This window comes from Homalodisca vitripennis, chromosome 4 (assembly GCF_021130785.1).
Source record: "Homalodisca vitripennis isolate AUS2020 chromosome 4, UT_GWSS_2.1, whole genome shotgun sequence".
In the NCBI taxonomy this organism is placed as follows: Eukaryota; Metazoa; Arthropoda; class Insecta; order Hemiptera; family Cicadellidae; genus Homalodisca; species Homalodisca vitripennis.
Window position 1 is genome coordinate 120,014,107 of NC_060210.1, and position 26,910 is coordinate 120,041,016.

At 37.7% G+C, this 26,910-nt stretch overlaps 2 protein-coding genes across 2 annotated transcripts; one reads left to right on the forward strand and one right to left on the reverse strand.

Moving 5' to 3' along the window:
* Window positions 1–204: 204 nt before the first annotated feature.
* On the reverse strand, window positions 205–13,708 carry LOC124360035 (lactosylceramide 4-alpha-galactosyltransferase-like). The gene is made up of 6 exons (XM_046813285.1): window positions 13,549–13,708; window positions 8,981–9,335; window positions 5,410–5,560; window positions 4,353–4,687; window positions 3,091–3,310; window positions 205–1,044 (listed from the first exon to the last, which is right to left on the reverse strand). Exons 1-6 carry the CDS (start codon window positions 13,598–13,600, stop codon window positions 781–783), a joined length of 1,377 nt encoding a protein of 458 aa, XP_046669241.1. The 5' UTR covers window positions 13,601–13,708; the 3' UTR covers window positions 205–780.
* Window positions 13,709–17,444: 3,736 nt separating this feature from the next.
* Window positions 17,445–25,045, forward strand: LOC124360036 (lactosylceramide 4-alpha-galactosyltransferase-like). The gene is made up of 3 exons (XM_046813286.1): window positions 17,445–18,203; window positions 18,887–19,100; window positions 24,105–25,045. The coding sequence occupies exons 1-3, from the start codon at window positions 17,773–17,775 to the stop codon at window positions 24,375–24,377; spliced, it is 918 nt and encodes a 305-aa protein (XP_046669242.1). The 5' UTR covers window positions 17,445–17,772; the 3' UTR covers window positions 24,378–25,045.
* Window positions 25,046–26,910: the final 1,865 nt, after the last annotated feature.

The window sequence follows — 26,910 nt, forward strand, 5'->3', positions numbered from 1 at the left end:
TAAACCGGAAAAGTCTGAGTGGGTCGGGCCGGAACTCCACGAGCATGTTGGCATACAGGAGCATATCAATTAAAATTCATATCAAACAGTTATCTATACTTCCTCTATTGAACAACAAAGTTCTGTTCGAAACTGCGTTGTATATGTTTATTAAATTTCAGCTTACGATTAATAAGGTTCCAATGATAAATTTTCCAACACAAGTAAATAAAACATTTATATATTAAAATAAAATTAGTAATAAATAAGATACTTGTACATTTTCAGAAAGGCTCAATTCTCTTGTGCGTTCATAACTAACCGCAACAGCCTGAGTTAATCGTATTCTCCAGCCATTATCGTCGTACATATGGGCCAAGGGATCTAAGCGTGCGGCCAAGGTTGTACTAGCCAATCACGTAACATTGACCTCGCCTAGGCGCTGTCATTCTGTGATTGATTTAATTGCACAGGGCTGTCGGAACCCCTTTTATTTCTATATAACCACAAGACAACGAAATAAATCAGTAAATATTCCAGTTCTTGCGTCTTGGGTCACGAGAAATGTCGAAGGATGGGCTCTAAGGGAAAGCTCCATGTTCTTGGAGAAGGCGTCCCTATCCCCCGCCCACCCATCAGGTGGCCTGCCGGCTCGCTTGCTCAGACCGCTTGGCTCATCTGTAAGGTATATTTCGCCTCCATATTTCTTCCCGTGCACCTTTGTCAATCTGTCATCGACCTCCGAGTGGAAAGTCAATCATCATCAAACTCAAAGCTCTTCTTCGACTTCTCGCCTCCCGACTAGAAGTTGACTCCACAATTTCTGTAGGCCTTGGGACAGTACTTGGCAGCCAGTATGCCATACGCCTGCCCCGATCCCACCCTTATCGTCCTTTGGCTACTCATCTTATTCCAGAGGTGAACCACATAGGTGTCGTTCAGCAAGTTGAGCACTCGCTTGGTCTGCTTCTCGTCGAAGAACAGCTGCCACTGGGTGTAGTAGATGGGATAGAACACCGGTATGGGGTAGTCGGTAAACTCGCGACATTTTCTACTGATTCGTTCCTGAAAATGAGAGGAAATTTAAAAGATTAGATTCAATCAATTAAACATATCATGAAGAATATACATAACCGATTACGAACATGTATCATCACACCCAAACTACTCTGGATAATACATTGTTGAAGCGAATAACGGCATCAGCCATGGTCAGTGCAGCTTGCTTCTACATGGCCTTTGAGGTATATGATTGGTGTAAAGTACGTACTTTATCTACGATTGTATACAGAATGTTTACAACCATATCCACCAAAACAAATAATTATTTTCAAGAATTTTGTTGATATGACTATTTTGTGTTAATCGAATGAAAAGGGAAAGATACTGAAATACCTAGTCTGCAACCTTTATAACACAATCTCTAGACGAAATATGCATTAAATACAGAATACCAGCGAAAACAATCGTTAAATATTATTACAATTCTTTAGACCTTGAGGTAATTTTAATACAGTACCTCATTTTTTTTATTCGTAAGGGTATAATAGTTAAATTTTTACTATAAAGACAAATTTGGATAAAAGTATTAGATGTATTTTAGACAAATTAGGGGTCAACCTATGTGATTGAGATTAGAAGCTGAGGAAAAATATTCTTGAAAACCTAACACGGAGAAGAAGTGTTACTCTGCAAACTTGTCTAATATTGCTCACAAAATATTCCTTTTTATTTAGTTTAATTTTAACTTGAATAATTGCAACAAATCTCTAATCTGTACTATTTGTAATTCAGCATATAAACAGATATTAGTTTTTAATTTTATTATATTCGAAGGTTTACATTTTATTTCCTTAATAACTTTAAAAAGAAGGACATTTATTTTGATATTTTAAATTTTTCTATTGCATAGAATATTTTTTTAATAGTCATTTTTCGGCTCATATACAAGCTGACAATTTTTATTATTGACGTTTGCATACACCTATAGCTTTGCTGCCTGAAGCCTATTAGCCTAGAGCTGACAATTAGAGAAGGCTAGGTTTGTTGTAAGAGTAGGTTAAGAAATAAATCTAATTATTGCTTTCGATTAACATCTGTGACTAAGAAACGAAACAAAATGCCTTATTACTCTAATAGTTAATTAAGACTTATTATCATTACATGATATGATTCCACGCTAAGTGATAGAGCTGTACGATAACATGTTTCGTAATGCATTGCAGAACAAAGCCAGTGAGCACTTTTTAGATGGTCCATCGGACCTATCGTAAAATAAAAGCACTAATGAACGAGCGATCTCTGCATTACTTCGCAAAGCATTAATATGATAAACTCGTGTAGGAGAGAGGACTCCATGAGTAAACGACATAAGAACAAATCCTTCGCTCAGGATACTTGATGGAGATGACATACATGTATGTGCGGGTTGGGTGACTAAGACGATGAGATCCTTTCAGATGATTCCAGATCCTGAGCTACTGCATAGACAAGACTTTTATACAGTCATATTCGAACACTTCTGATTGCATCATGAGAACGATATCAATAAGATTTAATTTAGATACAGAACAGCATTTACCTTGCCCATTGCTAGAACACGTAATTGTTTAATTTCTGTAGTACTGTTGGTATGGAATCTTTTTATTTACTTCACCCAAATGAACACCTAAGCTAATCTTAATTTCACGCTCTTAGGCATTTCGAACAATCAAACCTGTCGAGATGCGAAGCTACATTAACTGGAACAGGGAATTGAAGTAATACTTTACGAAATCACCTCTGAGTTATTATTGTCTCAATGTATTAGGGTGACTGATAAAATAGAACCGTAAGATATGGCCTGGTAAGCCACTACTCGAGCACAACCTTCTGCATCAGCCTACGTGGCCTTTAATTACAACGAAAATACTCCACAAACATGTTTACCCATTATTAGCAACCCCCAAAAAGAACCTGTATATGGTACACGCTAGAAAAATATTGTTCCCATCTGAGCCACGGAAACTTATTAATCTCTTGATCATCTAAAGGATTAAAGTCTAGCAGCTACGGAGAAAATGTTACATGAAATGCTATAAGTAGCAGATTATTACAATATTTTTTACTAACCCCTCCATAAGTGATTCCACATAGCCTCATGATTGTCTTGGTGATGAGAAGAGGTCCATTGGTTGACCACTCATGGGGCTCGAAGTTGTCCCGGAGATCGAACAAACATTCGGTCAGGATATGATGCCCGAAGCCGTTTGGTGCGAAGTTGAGGACTCCTGAAGCGATGGTAAACTCGTCCTGCCACCCGGCGTAGTTAGTGCCCAGTTCATCCAATGGCCTGTAGCAGAACTAGGTAAGGTCTCAGATTAAGGATAATTAAGGATTCGACTGGTGAGAAGTTGAGGACTCCTGAGGCGATGGTAAATTTGTCCAGTCAGCCGGCGTAGTTGGTGGCTAGTTCATCCAATGGCCTGTAGCAGAACCAAATAAGGACGCGGATTGAGGAAAGTTAATGGTTCGATTGGTGTGAAGTTGAGGATTCTTAAGCCCATGGTAAACTCGTCCTTCCAGCCGGCGGAGTTAGTGCCTAGTTCATCCAATGGCCTGTACCAGAACCAGATAAGGACGCGGATTAAGGAAAGTTAATGGTTCGATTGGTTTGAAGTTGAGAACTCCTGTGGCGATGGTAAACTCGTCCTGCCAGCCGGCGTGGTTAGTGCCCAGTTCATCCAATGGCCTGTAGCATAACCAGATAAGGACGCGGATTAAGGAAAGTTAATGGTTCGATTGGTTTGAAGTTGAGAACTCCTGAGGCGATGGTAAACTCGTCCTGCCAGTACGCGTAGTTCATGCCTAGTTCATCCAATGGCCTGTAGCAGAACTAGGTAACGTCTCGGATTAAGGAAAGTTAATGGTTCGATTAGTGTGAAGTTGAGGACTCCTGAGGCGTTGGTAAACTCGTTCTGCCAGGCGGCTTAGTTAGTGCCCAGTTCACCCAATGGCCTATAGCAGTACAAGTTAAGGTCATGTTCTGTCTTGGATTAGGGCAAATTAAGATTTGGATTGGTGTGAAGTTGAGCACACCTGATGCAATGTTAGTTCAACTTTTCATGTACACCTATTAATATAGTTGATATCCAGTTCTTCTGCAGTTTATAGCAAACCTAGATACGTCTATAAGCGTACTGTGATTTGGAGATATAACAAGCGCTCGGGTTGTAGATCAGGAGTGGAGAACCGATGTTAGCTGTTGCAAAATTGAAAACACAAGATGATGAACTCATTTTGGTTTATTTGGTTTCCAGTTTCTTCAGCCGCCTATTGCAAAAATAGATAAGGTCATGTTAGTGTTTGGAAATCCCATTGTAGGGTAGTCTCACCTGATGCTGACGACATCGATGTCCATGTAGGTGCCACCGAAACGCCAAAGGACAAGGAGCCTTATCACATCACTGACGTGCTCCACCGGATGTCGACTCTCCTCGAACCTCGAGTTGAAGTACAGTTCTTCCACGATGGACCTCATGAAAAGTTCCGCCAGATCTAGCATCACCACGTGGACGTTGTTGTATGTGAGGAGCTGTCGGACATACTCGGGTGACTTGGAAGGGAAGTTGTCGTCCAGTGGGCAGGTGTGCAGGAGGTATACTGGCCTTGATGGGTTTAGGCGAGCGGTGGATTCGATGGCACAGATTTGCCGAGCATTTAACACAACCTACAGAGAAATGGAAAACGGTTACATGCTTGTTTACAATGACGTACAAAGGGGTGAGACGAGATCTTTCAGAATTGACATGATTAATTGTACTCTAATATGGCTCCTGTCAAGAACATACAAAATAAAAAAAATCGAAATTATTTGCTCTCATAAATTCTAACTGTATTCTCTTCAAACATGTAGTTAAATTACACTGTTTCTTTAAATTTAATGCGTACAACAATTATTTGAATTGGGTTATCTAAGAACCACTATCACATTGGTTTTAAAATATTGTGTTTGAGAATTGTCAACATTAATGTACGTTGTTTGAATAAGTTTAAGAACTTTACAAAGCAACAAACAACTCAAAACACTATAAAAGAAATAATACTCTTAATTCTTAAGCGTACGCGGACAGTGTCATGCATGTGGTTATAACAGTTTTGCGGTTCAAATTACGAAAATTACAAAAAACTCGTACGTCAAAAGTTTCTAGCGTAACTTAAGTCTTAAAGAATTTGGCCTCGCTGTAGTGGTCTTCAACCAACAAGATTATACCAAAATATGTTGCCAAAGATGACTTTCCACAGCGAACCCGAAATTGTTCAAAATTCGTATTTGGTTGGAGGATGTTTCAACGCCGTTCGAGTCGTAAAATGATGTACTGAATACTGTTCCTACCATTAAAAAGACGTCATGAAATGTATCTGTTTGTGATTGTGATAGGTGAATGTTACCCCAGAGTCCACGGTGTATTTTTCCAACTCTTTGGCAGTTCCACAGCGAGTCTCTATGAAGAAGATATTCTCAGTGCTAGGTATAATCTCATCCAGCCTTGTGAGTCTACTCTTACTAGCACTTGGTTCATAGCTGAGCCGTACATCATACCTGTGCCAACAGTTCGGATTCAGCAGTTTCTTCTATAGACCATAATAATGCAAAATCTATTTATAATCACAGTTTGAATACCACTGATCAACGAAATTATTTTGTGCTACGCTTCAAATGTTATAATTTATAGCATCAGTAGCAAACAATAAAATTTAGAACTTTTAAATTAGTAAATTAAAACAATTTTTGAGCATGTTTAGAATTTGCCAAACAATACTTAAATATATTTTATGATTTGTAATTTTAAATTACACACGAGAAAGTTGTTTTCTATGCATAGCCTCTACCCAAATTCAACATTACCAATTTTTGAGCTACAAATTCGCTCAAATTATCGTATTGCCATTAAACAAATACAAAACTATGACATTTGTAATTAAGGTTTAATATTTCAAAAAGGCTCAAGTAACACCTCTTCTTGATTTAAGTTTATTCTATGGGAAACTATTTATTTCTCACTACTTTATAGTTACAGTCAACGGTTGTTCAATCTCTTTCACGTCAAAACACTCTTCTATACGTTCTCCTAACTATTTCTAAATTAGTCCAGATCTACTACTTTCCACTCATCTCAATATTCACTAATCCATTACCTTCCTCCATTTCATATATCACCTTCTTAATTTTCGCTTCTGCCCAGTGCCCACATCACACGTCAAACGTCAGTGCCATCTTGTTTGAAGCATTCATTATAGACCTCAAAAAAATTTATACTTCTCTTCATCCACGGCAGATGTATCTTCATTAATACCAGCATTATTGCCGGCCCACACACATCATATTTCTTACAGTCAATTTAGTTTGTAGCCCAGAACGTTGATTCTTGATTCTTGTTATCCATATCATACTCATCCAACCTCAACCATCAAACCAAATGACGCTCAATTCACAAGTCTTGCTTGTAGTGTGTCACTAGTGATCCTAATTAATCCCTAATTATCTTCACATCGCTCCGGCCAAAAGTCGTGTCTCCCTCCTTTTATCGGACTTAGTCCATCCCAACTCAGACACTCTGTAATATACTTCCTCCTAACATGGACCACAAACCTCCCCTCAATATCCTACTATACTACACCATTCCCTTTACTCTTACACCCTAAAAGATGTTCATTGCCACTTTTCACGCTGTGTTATGCAACATTCTAGTGTATCCCTCAAGTAAACGCTAAAATTTAATGTCTCCTTATATGGCTGCTTTGTTCTCATAAATCCGGTTACCCTTGAAAATCTCTTAAACTCTTCATCAAGATTTGTGTAATTTAAAACATTCCATTTAAATTCTGTCACTTCACTTCCTCTCCTCCTCTAAAACTAGCATTCCCCAAACACACTTTCGGAAGTTGTTATTGTTTAGCGTTTCCTTACACAGTAAACAGATTTGACCAACGATATCTTTATTATCCCTCTTCACACCAATTGAGAATCCTTCCTGCCATCAACATCACTATCCTCATGAAACCGTTTGAAACTACTATCACATCTTGATACCAGCACCAGTAAACCGTCCTTAAACACAAGCAACTCAGCGTCCTCATTTCGCAACTCCACAGAAAGGCACCCCCGATTTTTGCCTTTCCCATCCTGGATTTTATAAATTTTAACTCCACCTCTCGGTCTCTGAAATATGTCTTAACCATTTTGAAGGTGTTTCTGGATCACTGCCATTCCCTTGAATTTCTAACGTGAAAAATCTTAACTGTAGCCTATATGTAGTTTAGGTTATACTACAAGTACAGATGTATTGATTTTTATTATAAAAATTGTACATAGGTGTAACTTATGAATGTATTTATATTTTATACTATATAGACTGTTCCAAACCACAGAAATTTTGTGAACACACAACATACTCGTATATTTCTCCTCCTAGAAAAATACGTTCCTTCCTTTCGTCTACAATGCATTCAATAGCTCTAACAACCCTTTAAATATAAGCCGTTCCATTGTCTGCCAAATCACCGGGTCACGCCACCATCTTTTCCTCCACTGTCTCCATCGCATCCTTAAGGCCGGTATTGACAGTGCGAGGCTGCTCGCTTCGAATGCCTCGTGCCATCTGCCATCAGGGTGAGCTCTTCAGCTAGCAGCTAGTTTGTAACCACGAATGCTCGCTGCGAGCACGCGAACCACCCGCATTTAGTAGTGAAGACAGTCGGGTGGTTTTTTTTTTTAGAAATGCGCAAGTTGCTGCCGCTGCTTTTATTGTGATAGCGACGATTATTAGGAAAAAATCAACAGAAAAAGCGACGTAAACCCCGTTGGTGGGTCAAAAAATTAATCGAAATCGGTTATCATTGACTGCGATATTTCGCGCCACAAGCCTTCTCTCTTGTTTTTATTATAATATTCAGGGTGTTTTGAGTCCCACAGTAAACGTTTGGTTTCATAATACTTCACTAATTGTCTGATCATTTCATGATTATCCATGATGACAGTTTCGTTGTGGAGGTTTGTTGGTTTGCAGTGAAGAATTGTGTCTTGTACGGTGCGAGGCAGACAGCGCAGGTATCCAATTGACGCACAGCTCGGAGCGAGGCACCTTAATTTGAGCACTGCTCTAAAACCGACAAGCATATACTTCACATTGTGCGACGCAAACGCCTCATAGCGAGCAACTCCGTATCCACAGTCCGAGGCAAAGCCGAGCATTCGCCACGAGGCATTCGCAGCGAGCAGCCTCGCACTGTCGATACCGGCCTTTAATCATTTAACAACTCAGTCCCCCTATTAGAAAGGATATCCTGCGCTTGCAACCAACTGTAGCACCTTTATCTTAAAATTGTCCTCTTGAAGCTTTTTAAGAATCTCCCTTCTAACTTTGTACTGCTCCTTCGTGTCCTTATCCACAATATCTTTCGGCATTGAAGTTTTCAAATTCCCCCAAAGTCTCTTTTAATCCTTCCGAATATAACCACCCTCTTCATTCTTACTGATAATCTTTCTGTAAGCCCCAAGAAGCACTCCCAAGAGTTTGATCTTGACTATAGTAACAAGCCTGTCACTGTTGTACTTACATCTTGCAGTAATATCTGATTATCATTAAAGGACTATCCTGACGGCCCTTTTGTTTCTCTTTTGTTACTTCGTACATGCAATCCAAAACATACTATAAAACTGTCTTGTAATTTATTTGTCCATAGACAAGACACTGAGAAATTGCACTTAATCCTAATTGAACCTTTTACGCTGCTTCCGGAAGATGCATATTCTGGATGGGTAAGGTTATGGGTAGGGCCCACTTCCTGTCGAAATCCACGAGAAAGTATTTTGGGCCTGCTCCTGGACATCCATAAGGTTGCCCAGATTTAAATGACACACCGGTTTTTTAAGTACCCAGTCTAGGTTGAACTGGAAGGTATAAACCAGCCAGAAGTGAACCCTACAGGATAATTGGAAACCCTCCGATCGTTTACTTACCTTTCGCCGTCAGAGCGGACTATTCTGACAGGTCCTTTTGTCTTGTTTTCCAAAAGTTCTCTGACGGAGATCTCCACCCTCGTCTTCCCCTGGTCTAGTTCCTGAACCACGTTCATATCCGAGCCAACAGTGAGGCTGTATGGTCCGCTGTTGTCCAGGAATACACTGACATGGCTGGGACTGATTCCTATTGGTGAGTCGTTGTGCAAGCCCCAGTACAATAAGATAACTAGGATGACTATTGCGACCACGAGGACACACAACCGGGTAGGTCTCCAACGCCGGTCGATGGGAGGGCTCTCGTCTATCTGCATGTCCATGTCTTCACCGGGCATCTTCTCCACAGCCGGTAAATCTGTTAGGCATATTTGTGAAAAGTAGTAAAAGGACTCTAAATATTTATTTTAGCATAATTAACTTACTCAATTGATTATAGGTACAGGTTTAATAGAGACTCCTACATCCTCAAGTTCATATTTTAAACCTAATAGTTGGCTAAGTGAGCCGTTATCTCTGTGGTGCAACCTACGATCGCTTATTTCTAAGCAAGCGTTACTATTACAAGGTGCCTAGTTTAGGGGAGTCAGATATCTAAAACTACATCGTTTTAAAGAGTTCCTTTTCACTTCCTTCGACGTCAACTGTTTTGGATATCTTCAGGGGGGTTGTTAATTCGAGATTCCTACAAATAGCTGTTAAAAACTCAAAAATTAAGTACTCTAATATTTTAAACCCTAATTGTCTTTAAAAGTGGAAGTCCTCGTACACTATTCCGACCTTTAGAGTTAAAAATTCTGCTTACTTTCATTTAAGGGCTCTCTTGAAATCAGTATAAGAATACACCTGAAGAAATCGGTTTATTCGATAAAAAAGTATTTTCAAGTTTAAATCTATCTGGTTCTGAAAGTAAACATTGTTAAAGAAAACTTTTTTAACAGTGAATAGAACAGCACCTATACACTTTGATAGATAAAAACTCGCTAAACAAAACAATTCAAATTGAACAAATAATCTTTATCCAAATAAAATAAAACCAAATAATAATGTATTTTGATTACAGCCTCCCTGTATTTGGATAAGGTGTTTCTATACACATACTCATACCTCATAGTAAAACACTGTAATCACAGTAAAATTAAAACAAACTTACGCTATAACTGGAAGAAAAAACAAGCTGATGACTAAAGAAGACATACCCTGTTATAATTAATGTTTTACCTTTTAGAATTTACTTTTTAGAAATATTACAAGTTCTCTGAACCTATTCTATTGCGTCATATTCTGTAAAGCCCCATAACTGAGCACTGTAGCTAATAATAGATCTAGTAGTAGAATTGACACTCAGAGGGGCTATATTACAAACAATTAAATTACGCCAAATTGAATTGATTACAAATTTAGCCATGGTCGATTTTTCTTGAAAATGCAGTCCCCAAGGTAAGGAACTTGTTAAAAGCATACCCAAGTACGTCTCTTAAATTCCCACTTTCCTACTTAATGTAAACTACAATTAGTCAATCTGAACATTTCATATGTTAAAATTTTGTTTAAGTCCAATCTGAGCATTTAAGTCTTTAAAAATAATTAAATTACAAATTAAATGTGCTACTTCTTCTACTGTACGAAACATTGTTTCCTAAGTATTACAATTTAAATAAAGTGGAAGAATGTTTTTCTTAATATTTTTCTACCAGTATTGATTTATGCCAATTTATAGTTTTCTACTTGGATACATCACATCTAAATATCTAAATAAAATAATTAATCCACCATTATAACGACCAACATTAGCTACTCTTGTTACATGAAGAAAGTGAATTATATAATTTGTTAAATGGTTTGAAATAAAATATTTGTCATAAAAGATTCTAAAACATTAATTACATCGTAATTACTAATCATTTTATTAAATATAACGTCACTCACCTTACTTTTTATACCACATACATTAAAAGCCAACATTGTTCATTCTTCTGTCGCTCCACCGAATCCACAGTGGATTCCACCGGATCCTCTTAATGCTAATGTTGGCTTGCTGCTTCATCCGGGGTATGCAATTGCCGTGACCTCCTCACTGACCCCTGCTCACGTCGGTCGCACTCACGCCACCCTCCGGTATCGGCTAATGATTCCCTTGCTCTTTGTATTCCTGTCTCTGCTTCTGGTGCGAGTGTTCCAGCGCGATGCTGTCCCTCTTGCAGTCTTCTAGGAAGTCGGAGAAGTTACGACCCAGCAGTTCCTTGAGTCTTTGGCTACCGTCATCAATCTTCCCAGGCGAAACGCACCCTCTCAATGGTGTGAGTTGGTTAAATGTGAGAGGCATTCTGCGCTGTCCACTGACTCTCTCAATCTCACAGCAACTAACTTCTACCGTTGTTCACGAATTTCATGAGGAAACTCATTGTGAACGACGAATCCCGCGCCCTTTAGTGTCCTCACCTGCGACATTATGTACAGGACATTCTCGTCATTCGTGTATTAGGAATAATAGTGTTGCGGTTTCGGCCGAAATGTCTTCACCCACAATCGGCCACCAACGTCCAACGTGTCTACACCAAACTTCCTGTGTTTACAATCAGAGTACAGATCAAATTTTAGTCCTTTAAAAATTTAATTTTTCGCCTAGAAGTATACCAGCTTGTCCGACATAATCTTAATCTTCAACTTTAAAAAGATCACTTCTCCTCGAAGGGCTTCTCTTGCAGAGCAGTGACCTTAATTGATCAAATTTAAAGGTAATCCTTAATAGCTAGATAGCTTCAAGTAACTGTTTTTTAGTTAGATCACCTACACGACCGTTAGCCATGTCCGTACCTTGTAGACCTACTGTTACTTTCACTGCTCCAGGCGAGAGTTGTCGCTTGAATTAACGGCCAGGGATTTGAGAAAAGGATTCCTTGATTTTTTCCCAGCCGTAGAGCACAAGACGCAGTCATCGCACACAAGAGACTAGTTTACCACGACCTAACCGTTGTCTGCCCGCCCGCAAGGGTAACTGATAAAGGCGAAGTTTGGTTGTCGTTCGGCACTAATTACTACTGCGGTAAACAACAGATAACAGCATATAACTGATTTGGAAAGAATAATTACACTAGGGTTCCTATTAAATTATATAATTGCCAAATTTAACTGACCGATATGAAACTTGTCTAGACTATTGCAGACAGTGCTGTCAGCCCCATAACGGTTGCAATATCATATTTACGTCTGCCTAATGCTGACCATTAAAGTTATTTGGACTTGATAAGTTTAAAGCGATTCAAGTTAAAAAAAATGAAAAATAACACACTCAGTTTTTAATATAACGATTTGCTACATTTGTAACTACATATAATGTAAAACCATAAGGAATATGCTTCTCAATTTGAATGGTTGTTGATTAGGGGTACTTTTGTAAGTTGGAATATTTTCTAAAACATCGTAACTATAGATATTTACAGTCATTTTTGGATAGTTGTATTTTGATTCATACCTTCCTTTTTCAAATACTCATACATCTCAAAATTACATTGGATAGTGAAATCCAGAAAATATCTCATAATTTCCAAATCTATATATAAATGAATGTTTGTGTGTTTGTCCTTTATAGACTCAGAAACTATTTGACCGATCATTATGAAGATTTGTCTACGTCTACGGTCATATATGTATTTTTCTACCTAGAACGTTTATATGCTATGCCCATTGATGTAACTCACCACCAGGAGGCGCTGCAAAATATAATATATCAAAGCGCCTGCACATTGTAAACTACAATTAAGAGATAGTTGTGTATAATAACCACACACTATGTGAAGGCGCTAAGTTTTTATGGATATTTGTCTTTCAAATGAATTTCTGTTTGGCCTTATAGCTTGAATGTTAGACCACTTTATTATTAAGTACATGTACGTGTACAATGGCTATAAACATACACTTTTGGCAGATTTTCTTGATAGTGTCAACAAGGTAAACTCTACATCGGCGTTGACAATATAATTCTCTTGAACCAGAAGTGCTCATACACGAGCAAAGCTTACAAAAAGCGTGCGAAGCCGCGGGGAACAGCTAGTTTTTCATATTGTTTAGATTTGTCAACATAAGACTCGGGTTTTAAATAACACATCTTTATTTTTAACATTAATACAGTTAATACAAGCTTTTAACAATTTAATTTTTTCTAAGTAATTAACTTTATGGTCCACATTTAAAGAGTTGTATTTATGTAAGCTCAAAATAGTTTGATACATAATTTTAGAACCTTTATTTGTTTGAATATATCGTTCACGAATGTCATTTTATAGATTAAATTTGATATAAATTTATCAACATTCAATGTAATATTGGTCGCCTGTGACTAATTATTAATTAGTTTTAGTTCATATTCGCACTCGATTGATATTGAAACTTTAATATTTTTATTGTTTCTCTCAAAGAATATTCTTCGGGTGAACACGGTTTTAATACCTAATTTGTAACGAGTAAAGATAAATCGCATTTAGACCATTTTACAATTTTCTCAAACTGTTTAGGAAAGGTCAGGTTTCCCTGAGTAAACAATAAGTGACAGCTGCTGTTAGGAAACTCACACAGATACTCGCCACTGTGACCGCCTGGACCTCTGCGAGATTGGTGCACCATTATCCCGACCTGTCTGTATCTTCACATAAATCACTGTGATAGTCTACACTATCAGAGTGATTTATGTGGAGATAGTCTGCACTATCACATGAATATTACTGTTAACTGACAATTACTCTACTGATAGCCAACCTTTTATTGTCATTCGTCATAAAAATTACGGAAAACATTAGGTCACAGATCATAATCACAACAACGTTATTTACAACTAATGTCCTATTGTTTGTAAACCTTTTTGTCACACATACTGTTGACAATGCAAAAGTTTTTTTTTATGATTCCGAAGTAATATCCAATTTACGTTGCATAAGCAAACTGGTTTTTTGAGTCGGTAGATCAATTTCCCCTAAGAAAGACATCGTTCGTCAGCTGTGATAGTTCCGGTGGAGGTCGAAATGGGATGGTATCAAAAGGGTTAAAATTATGAAATGATCATTTTTTGTCAGATCATATTTCTCTCAGCTTGATACACTTACAACCAACCGTCAAACGCGTACTTACATGTTAAAACTGTCCCAGCTATCATACACAGAGCCTTATAGTTGAGCTAAACATACTTCATGTGACAATGTATGCATACAATAGAATGTAATTAGGGGTAGAGATCTGAACACACACAACACCCTCTGGGCTGTAGGTTTTATTCTACCTATACACAGAATGGTACTGTATTCAGAGATGTCATCATAGATGAAATCCAAGCTTTATAACGCCCTGTCTGAATGTCTCAAATCTCAGAACAGTTGTGATGCCATGTGAAGAGAGCTAAGAAGATGGTTTCTTCACCATTCTTTCCATACAAGTGATGAATTCTTAAATTGGAAGTATAAATGTAATCTTGACACTCATTACATCTAAATTCTACCACTGTTTTGACGCAATTGTAATTCACAAGAAATGTACTAATAAACCTTATTGTCTATTATCTATAGTCTATAATTGATGTAGCTTTTTTTAAGAATAAACACAGACCAGTGGAATTGTGTGCGCTCTGGAAAATAGAACGCACATGCCAACTTTAAAATTCAATGTTAACTCCAATTAAATCAATACAATGTAAATCCAAGTGTGTAAAAATAAAAGCTCGGTTTAGATATGTTGTAGCAGCAGCATTGAATGAACATGAGGTGAACTCTTGTAAATAGCATAAATAGTCAGGGAGCCTTCTTTTTAAACCTGTTCAACATGAACTGGGGAGCACATATTCCCGATTAACATGGCAGCTTTGTTATGTTCTAATAATTTTAGTTTTCTAGACAATTTTAAATAATTTAGTTTTTCTAGGTCCTCTGTAAAAGAATCTTCCAAAACTAAAGGAGGTATAATACCAAAGTACCACGCTTTTTAATAATGTAGATTGTTTAGGTTCCCTGTTAACAGTGGGCTCCGGAAAATACCAAAGTACCGAAAGATTAAGTGATATTTCTTTTTGAAGTGTGATAAGGTTATCTTAACCTTGATGTCTAAATGAGGTTAGTAAGTATTATCTGTCAACAGAATTCGATAGTGTTGCACTGAGTTCCATCAACGGTAGTACTAGTACTGGCCATCGGAATGCACAGTTCCACAGATTTGGATTTTGATTCTTCTCTCATAATAAACAACTAAAACAAATAAATAACAGTTACAATTAAACATTTAATTGTTACATTATTGTAAGGAAACAGCAAGAATCCAAAATTGTTACATTCGGAATTGTCTTATATAATGTTGACAGTCATTTTTTAAATATACTTACCAACTATAGATTAAAAAAAAAAAATTATGGTTGCCTGTAAAGTCGGTTTTATGGGCGAAGATTTTATGTGAAAACGTCTTTTTCTCGGTAGAATATTTATTGATATGAATATTATTAAATTGCACAATAGGAACAAGGAATTGAATGAAAATAAGAATTGCACAAATTTTAACTATAGAAATATATTTTGTTTACTAAAACATTGTACATAATTTGAAATTAATTAAAATTTGTTATTGTAAATGGTAAAGTTGAATAAAACATTTACTAAAATTGGAATTTGAAATTCTTGCTAAACACAGTTAAATTCTAACTTCGCGCGCGGTGATTGGTCGGTTTAGTTCGTTTGTTTGGTCGCACTGTTATGACAGGTTAGAGGTTATAATTTGTTATTTTAAATTTTTGACTAGCAATACGCGCTGTTTCTTCTCAATCGACTGAATTACGATTGATTGCAGAGTGATTTAAACTAATAATTTACTTAACACTATCAACATTTGTCAATAGTATGACATAACCTATAAACTCAGTTTCTCAACTTTTGTGTCAATCTAACAATTAATCAATCAATCATAGTTTACGATAATGAAATATCAGTGTACAATTATTTACCTTTATTGTTGTAGTTGTTGTAAATGACGAATCTAAGCACTCCACATTTTCACGAATAAACATAGTTATCTGCTTTATCCCGTGCGGCGGACCCACAGTTATCTGCTTTATCCCGTGCGGTGCGGCGGACCCACTGGACGGGCATCGTAACGTTACCGGGCGTTACACTTTTTCATGAGTGACTCCGAGCCGCAACCTAATTTAAGACGTTGTCACGTCAATAATAATAATGGATTGATTTTGGGGACAACATAGTATTATAACGAATGCCAAAGTAAACGTCAAGGTGACATTCATCACTCTAAAGTTGCTTAAGAATCACCTACATTCTTGTTTGATTACACTAATAAGCCATTTAATAAACCGATAGCACCGAAATGGGGCAAAAATCTTCTCTTCTTATTAAGTATACAGTGTATTTCACCATTAACGCATTTTAAAGTAGTTCAAATTTAGTCAGTTTAGGATTTTCTATTATTTCGAACAATAATAAATATAATACAACCTTACCACATATAAGGTTTGTATGGAGTATGTCACTCTTTCTATTGCAGTGTTGTCATTTTTTTATACATTTTATGACGCATGCACAAGCACACACGGACGAAACCTGTAAAACACTGTGATAGTAAGAAGAATATAAAACAATTATTCTAACAGAGAAAAAGTGCCCTTTGTAACAAAACAATATTTCTTTCACCATACCCTTTACTCAGTATAAGTAAAAAAACTGATTTCGTCTAAAATACGCTCTACTAGGGTTGAGCGACCAATACTCAATGTTCATTGACACAATTGAACAATCCGGAATTTAACCTTTAATTTCCGGATTTATATTTAATATTTTTCAGCCATACTACACCAACATTGCACAAGTTTTAGATTCATAAACATTTTGTAACAAAATTAAAATTATTAAATCTTTGATTCAGTTGTATTTTGTACCAGGTTATTTATGTTTGTAGGTAGAGTATTTAAATGGAGGAATGGATGTAATAATGGATCAGTTTGTTAAAAAGAAGCCATTACTTTGAAAACCAATGTCTTAATAACATCTTCAAAGTTCAGTTTTAGAACTCAAATAAAAAATATTGCAGAACAACAGCTGTTACACAAGAGTTAACTCACCCAATGCTATATATTAAGGAATCAAAAAGTGAGCGCTTGGACTGGTCTGCGTAGAGTTAAGAGACTCAAATAGCTTCGGTAGTGAGTATTTAATCGGTAACAACCAAAGTTACGTGCCTCAGCCCTAGCGTCGGACCTCTAACTGAAATTACTCCCCGGACCTCATACAAGTAGACAGTATGGTAAATCCAGCAAGGTGAGGTCCAACTCAAATCGGGTATATCCGTGATACCCGAACCGCCAGGAAAACGAATATACCTTCTTTCACATGAATGAATTGTTCCCTGTGCAATTAAGACAACCAAAGGTCTCACCCAATCAATGTTTAATTAATTATTATTTTCTTATGTTACAGAGTAATCAACCACTGTAGCTTGGAGGATGCTGGTGAAAAGGAACATGAGCAAGACATCCGTGCTGTACGTCGCTGTATTGTCAGTGTGTATTGTTTTCATATTTTGCGAGTTATACATTAGTTATATACTAACCAGTGTAGTACCCTTGCAGAATTTCGGCCATGCTTTGACCACAAAAAAACGAACTGTCAGACTTCAACCGAATCAATGAAAATTTCACTTTTGAGAATGGACGTTTTCAACCTGAGATTGGATCCTTCAATAGTGCAGAAGTAGAGGGACCTAACTTCAGCAACTCTTTTACTGCATACAAACCAAAGAGAATTCTGTTTGTAAACATGGAAGATATAACAAAGACTTTTAGGAACATTTTCTTCGTGGAAACCAGGTGTTCTACAGAGAAGACATTGGAGGGATACGTCCACAATAAGGGATTTGTGTTGTCCGCACGACAGAGCTGCGCCATAGAGTCCACAGCCCTCACCAACCCCGACCGCGACATATATGTCTTCCACTCCTGTCCTCTAGATGACGACTTCCTCCACCACTCCCCTCACTTCGTGGACCAGCTGTTCAGCTACCCTAACGTGCACTTGGTAAAGCTCAACAACACCCAATTGTTCAACGGCTCTCCTGTCCAGCAGCTGTACGAAAAGAAGTTGCTGGAGAGCTCTTCCTACCCTGTAGAACATTCCAGTGATGTTATCAGATTTACTTTGCTCTGGAAATTCGGAGGTACCTACTTTGACCTGGACATTGTTACACTGAGGTAATTTTATTTTATCCTGAATTTAGCTATTTAGCTAGGTTTGGTTCATAGATTTATATTTAACTGTAAGATTGAAAGATTGTAAAATTGTAAGATTAAATAATTATATTTAATTCACTTTATTATCTGTTGTGCAGATAGGCCAAGGGATCTGAGCGCGCGGCGGAGGCTCTACTAGCCATCCACAAAACATTTACGTCACGTACGCACTGCCATTCAGTGATTAGAAAGAACTGAACCATCGGAAAACTTTTTATTTGAATATAACCAGGAGAAAACTGAATAAATCAGTAAATATTCCAGTTCTTGCCTCTTGGATCACGAGAATACCGGAGCAAGGGCTCCTAGAGAAAGCCCAATCTTCTTGGAAAAGGCGCGCAGATCCCTTAGCCGATCTGCAAGATCTTACTGTGACAGAAGAACTGTAAGCTCTCTTCTGGTTGTTTGGAGGTACCAACTGTTATCTGGAAGTTTTAACTTGATCTTTATCTGATATGGTTATTTATTTTGTACGATAATTGACGATATATTTTAAAACAAAATCTTTATGTCACAGTCTGATCAAATATTGCATACAGATTCGTTTATATTTACACCATTACATCATCAGCAATGATTGAAAATACTTTCCTTAAATAAACAGACTTTGCCAAACAAATGACTGCTATTATCACAGGTTTCAGATCTCTCAAGAGACTGAGGAGCAACTGGGTTGGTGCAGAAAGTGAGTGGGTAATTGGTACCGGAGTGATGAACTTCAAGCACGTGGGTTCAGCTCACGGCATGTTGCAGAGAATACTTCACCACATTAACTACCACTACGATAAAGATGGATGGGCCAGCAATGGTCCACTGTTGCTTACATCATTTATCATCAGAGAATGTAAAGTGCTACAGGTAGGTACATTCTCGGGCTCACGAGACGTTGCAGAGAATACTTCACCACATTAACTACCACTACGATAAAGATGGATGGGCCAGCAATGGTCCACTGTTGCTTACATCATTTATCATCAGAGAATGTAAAATGCTACAGGTAGGTACATTCTCGGGCTCACGAGACGTTGCAGAGAATACTTCACCTCATTAACTACCACTACGATAAAAATGGATGGGCCAGCAATGGTCCACTGTTGCTTACATCATTTATCATCAGAGAATGTAAAGTACTACAGGTAGGTACATTCTCGGGCTCACAAGACGTTGCAGATAATACCTCACCACATTAACTACCACTACGAAAAGATGGATGGGCCAGCAATGGTCCACTGTTGCTTACATAATTTATCATCAGAGAATGTAAAGTACTACAGGTACGTGCATTCTCGGGCTCACGAGACGTTGCAGATAATACTTCACCACATTAACTACCACTACGATAAAGATGGATGGGCCAGCAATGGTCCACTGTTGCTTACATCATTTATCATCAGAGAATGTAAAATGCTACAGGTAGGTACATTCTCGGGCTCACGAAACGTTGCAGAGAATACTTCACCTCATTAACTACCACTACGATAAAAATGGATGGGCCAGCAATGGTCCACTGTTGCTTACATCATTTATCATCAGAGAATGTAAAGTACTACAGGTAGGTACATTCTCGGGCTCACAAGACGTTGCAGATAATACCTCACCACATTAACTACCACTACGAAAAGATGGATGGGCCAGCAATGGTCCACTGTTGCTTACATAATTTATCATCAGAGAATGTAAAGTACTACAGGTAGGTGCATTCTCGGGCTCACGAGACGTTGCAGATAATACTTCACCACATTAACTACCACTACGATAAAGATGGATGGGCCAGCAATGGTCCACTGTTGCTTACATCATTTATCATCAGAGAATGTAAAATGCTACAGGTAGGTACATTCTCGGGCTCACGAGACGTTGCAGATAATACCTTCACCACATTAACTACCACTACGAAAAGATGGATGGGCCAGCAATGGTCCACTGTTGCTTACATCATTTATCATCAGAGAATGTAAAATGCTACAGGTAGGTACATTCTCGGGCTCACGAGACGTTGCAGAGAATACTTCACCCCATTAACTACCACTACGAAAAGATGACCGGGCCAGCAATGGTCCGCTGTTGCTTACATCATTTATCATCAGAGAATGTAAAGTACTACAGGTAGGTACATTCTCGGGCTCACGAGACATTGCAGATAATACTTCATCACATTAACTACTACTACGATAAAGATGTATGGGCAAGTAATGGTCCGCTGCTGCTTACACACCATTTATCATCAGAGAATGAAAAGAACTACAGGTAGGTACATTCAAGGCTCACAAGACGTTGCAGACATTACTACACCACATTAATTACTACTACGATAAAGATAGATGGGCCAGTAATGGTCCGCTGCTGCTTACATCATTTATCATCAGAGAATGTAAAGTACTACAGGTAGGTACATTCTCGGGCTCACGAGACATTGCAGATAATACTTCATCACATTAACTACTACTACGATAAAGATGGATGGGCCAGAAATGGTCCGCTGTTGCTTACATCATTTATCATCAGAGAATGTAAAATGCTACAGGTAGGTACATTCTCGGGCTCACGAGACGTTGCAGAGAATACTTCACCACGTTAACTACCACTACGATAAAAATGGATGGGCCTGCAATGGTCCACTGTTGCTTACATCATTTATCATCAGAGAATGTAAAGTACTACTGGTAGGTACATTCTCGTGCTCACAAGACGTTGTAGATAATACTTCACCACATTAACTACCACTACGAAAAGATGGACGGGCCAGCAAATGGTCCACTGTTGCTTACATAATTTATCATCAGAGAATGTAAAGTACTACAGGTAGGTGCATTCTGGGGCTCACGAGACGTTGCAGAGTATACTTCACCACGTTAACTACCACTACGATAAAAATGGATGGGCCTGCAATGGTCCACTGTTGCTTACATCATTTATCATCAGAGAATGTAAAGTACTACTGGTAGGTACATTCTCGTGCTCACAAGACGTTGCAGATAATACTACACCACATTAACTACCACTACGATAAAGATGGATGGGCCAGAAATGGTCCGCTGTTGCTTACATCGTTTATCATCAGAGAATGTAAAGTACTACAGGTAGGTACATTGTTGGGCTCACGACACGTTGTACGCATTTAAGAGAGGGTTGAGCTCATCGACCTACACTACTAGTGAAGAGGTAGTAATGATTCTCAGTTTATAAAATGCTATATCATTTTCATTATGAGATATATTTAGTTAAACGAGGCTACATGCGATTACAGAGTACTAGTTGTTACCCGCGGTTTCGCTCGTAAATTCTTGAAAAACTAGATTACATTGGCACATTTATTGCCTTGCAATTTATTTGTTCAATACTTGATTTTGTCTTGTTCCCGACTTAAAAATATTTATACATAGGTACATAGCTCTGAGAAGCCTAACTTCTGCCAAAAAACAACTAATATGGATTTTATAACAGTCTTTAAATTTATTGAAAAAGTTATACAGTCTTGTCTTGTTTATATATCTTATTCTTCACACACAGCAACAACATTATACTTTTGTATATTAGTATAGATACGAGTATAGGGTTCCGAACTCTGATTACAAGCTCTAGGATATTGTTTCATGGACCATGACGAGCTAAAAACTAAATGCGACTAAATACTGCAGAGTATCGGTCTCTTTTTGTTTGTTTACCATTTGTCTAACTATCTTTTTTTAGTTATTTAAAGCTTTTATTTTTTAAATAATTTAATTACATACGAAATTTAATCGTTGATAACCGCCACATTGCTCCAAATTCAGCGCGGCTCAAGAGCAGTTCCTTTCTTAAAGGGAAATTTATCGTCTTTTCCACGTAAAACTAGGTTGTATCCTTACAAAGCGCAGATTGGATCTCACGTTCCGAGCTATAAAGCCGTGAGTCATAGTACAGGTGAGAGACGAACCTCTAAAATTGGACATTTTCGTTAGGTAAATTGTCAACAATATCGTAACGGGGGTTAGGGTATGACCTTCAATATGTAGTTTTATCAATACCATTATGAATTAGTGGCTATTTGTTAGGTACGATAAACCTATTAAGATGTTCTCAGTATAAAAGAATATAAAATGTTATGTTAATTTTTATGGGTTTTAACGTAACTATAGCTTTGTATATTTTTGTTTAGTTTGAAATATTTCAAACGTATTTGTTATGTTTAGTATAAAATAAACAATGAGGATAAGCACTAGTTTAGTTTATTTAAAACCAACAATTTACCTCACATAAACATTTCCATATACTCCAGACAGGTCGACGGGGATCTTAATCTTCTCTTTGGGCAGTTTCTAGGAAATAATCCCGATGACTGCAGGATAAATAGTGCTCCTACTTGACAGACAAGCTTATGTGCAGGTGAGGATGACTAACTACTCGAACATTTGCTTGGAGAAGGGAGTTCTATACAGAGCGTGGTCAGATAGATGGGCAGTCTTTGAGTCAGTATTACCTAAGTAGTGATGTTGCCTAGTGATGTTGGATTGGGAAACCCAAAGCTTGATTTGGCCCCACTCAGACTGTTCAGCCCCTGAGTAGAGCCCACGAGCTTGATCCTTGACGTAGTTGTGAACCCCGTGGTACGAAGTATCAGTACGTTCCTGTCGTACCATGGCGATCCGGTCAGGAAACGCAGTATGGATTTTTGGAAAGCTTCTAGCCTTTTCCTGGTCGAGGTTGTAGGCTACCAGGCAGGCATGGACGAATGATGACCCTATACAGCAGCAACTTAGTCTTCTCCGATAAAGGAAATGAAGACTTTAGCAGAGAGACCGTTACGGAAGACTTTCCCCAGGTTGATGCGTGCTGCTGTAGCGGCTGGTGTGGTGATTAGGGTGTGGTTTAATACTGTTCTCAAATATTTAGTTTTAGTGGTCCACCGTTGCCTTTCGCCCTGGAGGGCGGAAGGTCCTCACAAAGCACTGGTCCCCACTTCCTCGTAGCAAATAGCTTCACATTTGGCTTGGTTTCTCCACTTCTTGAGCCATTGTTCCAGGAGTTCGATTTGATGCTGCATAAACATATACGTTTAACAAAGATGCTCTGAGCGCATGAAGAATAACGCATTGTCGTGGTACAGTGCGAGGTCCATTCTGGGAGTCAGCTGGATGGCATTGGTGTACCACAAATATAAAATCGGTCTAAGGAATGTTATCTGTGGTACACCACCAAAGACTTTTCGAAGACTTGAGATGGTGGGACCAAACTGACACAGCGAAACGACGGTTTTGTATATATGACGCTAAGTATTTGTAATATACTTCAAGAGAGACGACTGTGTGCGAGCTTGAAGAGGAGTCTCTCGAGCCACACATGATCGATGCTTACGTGTTTTGTCACTGCCTTGGTAACCAAGCCCATGTTCATGTTGTCCGTCAGCTGAGTAACTAGCCTGGTTAGTTTATGGCTGCTGGAATGACCCTGGAGACATCCTCCTCAGTAATGCGGTAATGGGGGGGGCCTTCGCCCTCGTCGTCCACAGTCGGGAACTTCTTCCTGGAATGCCTCAACTCTCGTGGTCAACCACGTCTCGATGTGGTGACAACTGGTCTTGCATGTAGTCAGCGAAAACCTTTTCATTAGCAGAGTACACAAGGCCGTTTGTGTGGATCCCTAACTCTTATTTAGTAGGCATTTTTGAAGATGGGTTTGTTATATTAATATAACAAACCCATCTTCAGGTAATGAAATTTTTTATGCACTTGTTATTTTGTAACTTCTCTTATTACAGCTTTATGGACTGCTATTTCACCCACACAACCGCATTCTTCCGTCATCAATACTCATCTCAGTCAACTTTTCTCATTATTGAAAATTGATCTTATTAATATATTTATCTACTTCGCATTTCCCTAGGTTGAAGACGCTGCAAACCGTTGCTTTACAGATTTCACCGTATACCGAAGGCATGTCCTCTACCCCATCAGAACCTCTCAGCTTCACCTCCTGTTCAACTCCACCCTGGGTCTCCAGACCGTGAGGATGGTGAAGACCGTATCTTACAGCGTCCACGTTTGGAACAAGAAGAGCCGTAACCTGTCGGTGGATGTGGGATCTGCCCAGGGCTACGCCCTCTTGGCGGATCAGTTCTGCCCCAGGGTGTATCGGAATTGTGGTACTCGGTTTTAGAATTGAACGCGAAACTGTTGTGGATTTCCTTACCGATAGTGCAAATTGTATATAATACGAGTAGGAATGTAATTGTTATACTTTAATGACAACAGCATTTATAATCTACTCCAAGAGAGAGGATTGTGTGCAAGTTTGAAGAGGAGTCTCTCGAGCCACACATGATCGATGCTTACGTATTGTCATTGCCTTGGTAACCAAGCCCATGTTCATGTTGTCCATCAGCTGAGTAACTATTATTAAAGAGATGTTTACAGGTGATGAATTGGATGTTCCCGTATAAAAGGTGTCCTTTATAAGTGTTTGAAAGTGGTGAATGTTTAATAATCTTAAGCAACAAGGATTAGTAATTTGTCTTAACTATTGAAGGAGGAGCTCTTCCATATCGGTGATTACTGCTGTAGTGAAAAAAATCCACAAATTTGAAAATAATTTTAAATTTATTACACTATGCCTTTCAATCAGATTATAGACTCTATGACGTTGAAAGGCCTACTGCAATAAATTAAAAAACATTGACAATATGTAAAATCATTCAACTAAAAAATGCTCTATTTATGTTAGTATCAAATTGTAGCACACTTCTGTTTTGGCATATTTTGTATTGAACTTGTTAAACATGGCTAACAAAAAAAGATAAATTACAACTAAAGGTAAAACATTTTTAATGGATCTGAACTTATTAAATACCTCAGAATAGAATATTTTAATGATTGTAAGATTGTTAGTGTTTCTTAGTGGTGGGCATATGAGGTACAAGAGCTCTGGTGTTAAAATAATGATTCAATTGACATACTTGATGGAGGCGAACCATACGAAATATAACTAAGAACAAAACTGAAACAAATTTAAAAATAGTGAAATGTAAATATGAAGTTTGTAAACTCAATAGTTATGCTATAAACATATTACCAGTTATGTTTATTAAGCTAGACATCTTTTTGATAGCTTATCAAAATATTTTTGAACGAAAAATCGTATCATCTTTATGTTTGTTTAGCGTTGTAACAGTTTTTAATGACATTTATGTGTAATATGGAGTTTGTTTCTGACGATGGAAGGATTGTGAAGGAAACATGATTTGTCCGGACATTGCCACCGTTAAGTGATACAAAATAATCAGTAACACTACGTTTCGAGATCTGCAATCTGATCTTTTCTTCGGGTAAATAACGACTGTCGTAGGTGATTGGTCGGCGAATGCCAACCTATTATGACCTGTGTATTCTGTAGTTCAGTTTTAATAATTATTGTTGTGTTTAGTTTTTTTTTTTTTTTTTTTAAGTGCATTAAGTGCATATTCTCTACATTCACTGTTAGTGAAGTTTACACACAACATGGTGGTTCTGATTCCTGATTTACGCGTGTCACAACGCTCTGGTATGATTGGTTTATTTTAACCTAGTTTTTAATTATATGTTAGGTTAGTTATACCTGTATACCTGAGGAAGAGATCAGATAGCAGATCTCGAAACGTAGTGTTATTGATTTTTTTGTATGTCTGAACGGTGGCAAATGTACGGACAACTCCTGTTTCCTTCGTATAAGTGTAAGCTGAGTGGGGCCTGTCATGAAAGGTAGAATTACTAAGCCACTTTTCAAATGTATAAAAACCACTCACTTTTTTGTTTTGAAAAATATTAAAAACCTATTGTTTATGCTTTTTTTGCCTGGTATTTTAAATGAGCAAAATATCCCTTTAACAGTCCACATTCGTCAGAGATTATTGCAATGGCTGAACAAATATTGAATAAGTCTAAGCTCTTTTGATTTTCACCACGTATGTTCTTCACAAGTGTTAATTCGTTGCCTCGCTCAACGAATTAATTCCTTCATTTTTCAGGAATCTTTGAATCAGTTCCTATTATAAGCTGTAAACATTATTATAATTAAACACTGCACATACAGACATAAATTTATGTACATTTAGTTTTCAGTTAAAAATAACAGAAACGTAATCACTAGATATAAGGAACTAGTGATAATACAAAATTATTCCGAAACAGTTGTTACCCGAGGATTTGCACGTAATATCATCGTAGGCTTTGCACGTATATGAGTACTTCTGGTTCGAGTGGATATATTTCGACACCAATTTTACGATTATCTTGTTATCACGTTCAAGAAAATATGTCAAAATAGTATATTTATGGCCATTTTAATTTACTCCGGTCTTAGTATTTTGTGTTCCATAGTTAATTTTTATCTTGGTTTTCGATCAAGAATATATATATTTATATACACACACATACATAAGCAGGTCTGAAAAGCCTATTTATATCAAAAGAGAACTAAGATGGTCTTTAAATTTATAGTAAAATTTAGTGTAACTTTGTATTGTATAGATATACAATTGAGTAACAAGTTGGGTAACAGATGTTACTCAACTTTGTTAAAAATTTACTGTTAAAAGCATTTTTTGTATTAAAACTTTTAAATTGCTCGTCTAGTCATTTACTCTGCGCTCAACAACGGTTGCAGAAAAGTTCGAAATGAGAAATGTTGTTACTATCAAGCTTGCTCTCTGCTTTCA

What these genes read in the sequence shown, in the direction of transcription:
- LOC124360035 (XM_046813285.1), bottom strand. Translation starts at nt 13,600, where the DNA reads ATGGTGCACCAATCTCGCAGAGGTCCAGGCGGTCACAGTGGCGAGTAT. An exon ending in AATACACCGTGGACTCTGGG is followed by an intron (nt 4,688 to 5,409) that starts GTAACATTCACC and finishes ATTTCTCTGTAG; the next exon opens with GTTGTGTTAAATGCTCGGCA. An exon ending in ATCGATGTCGTCAGCATCAG is followed by an intron (nt 3,311 to 4,352) that starts GTGAGACTACCC and finishes GTTCTGCTACAG; the next exon opens with GCCATTGGATGAACTGGGCA.
- LOC124360036 (XM_046813286.1), top strand. Translation starts at nt 17,773, where the DNA reads ATGGAAGATATAACAAAGACTTTTAGGAACATTTTCTTCGTGGAAACC. An exon ending in CTGGACATTGTTACACTGAG is followed by an intron (nt 18,204 to 18,886) that starts GTAATTTTATTT and finishes CACAGGTTTCAG; the next exon opens with ATCTCTCAAGAGACTGAGGA. An exon ending in GAGAATGTAAAGTGCTACAG is followed by an intron (nt 19,101 to 24,104) that starts GTAGGTACATTC and finishes GCATTTCCCTAG; the next exon opens with GTTGAAGACGCTGCAAACCG.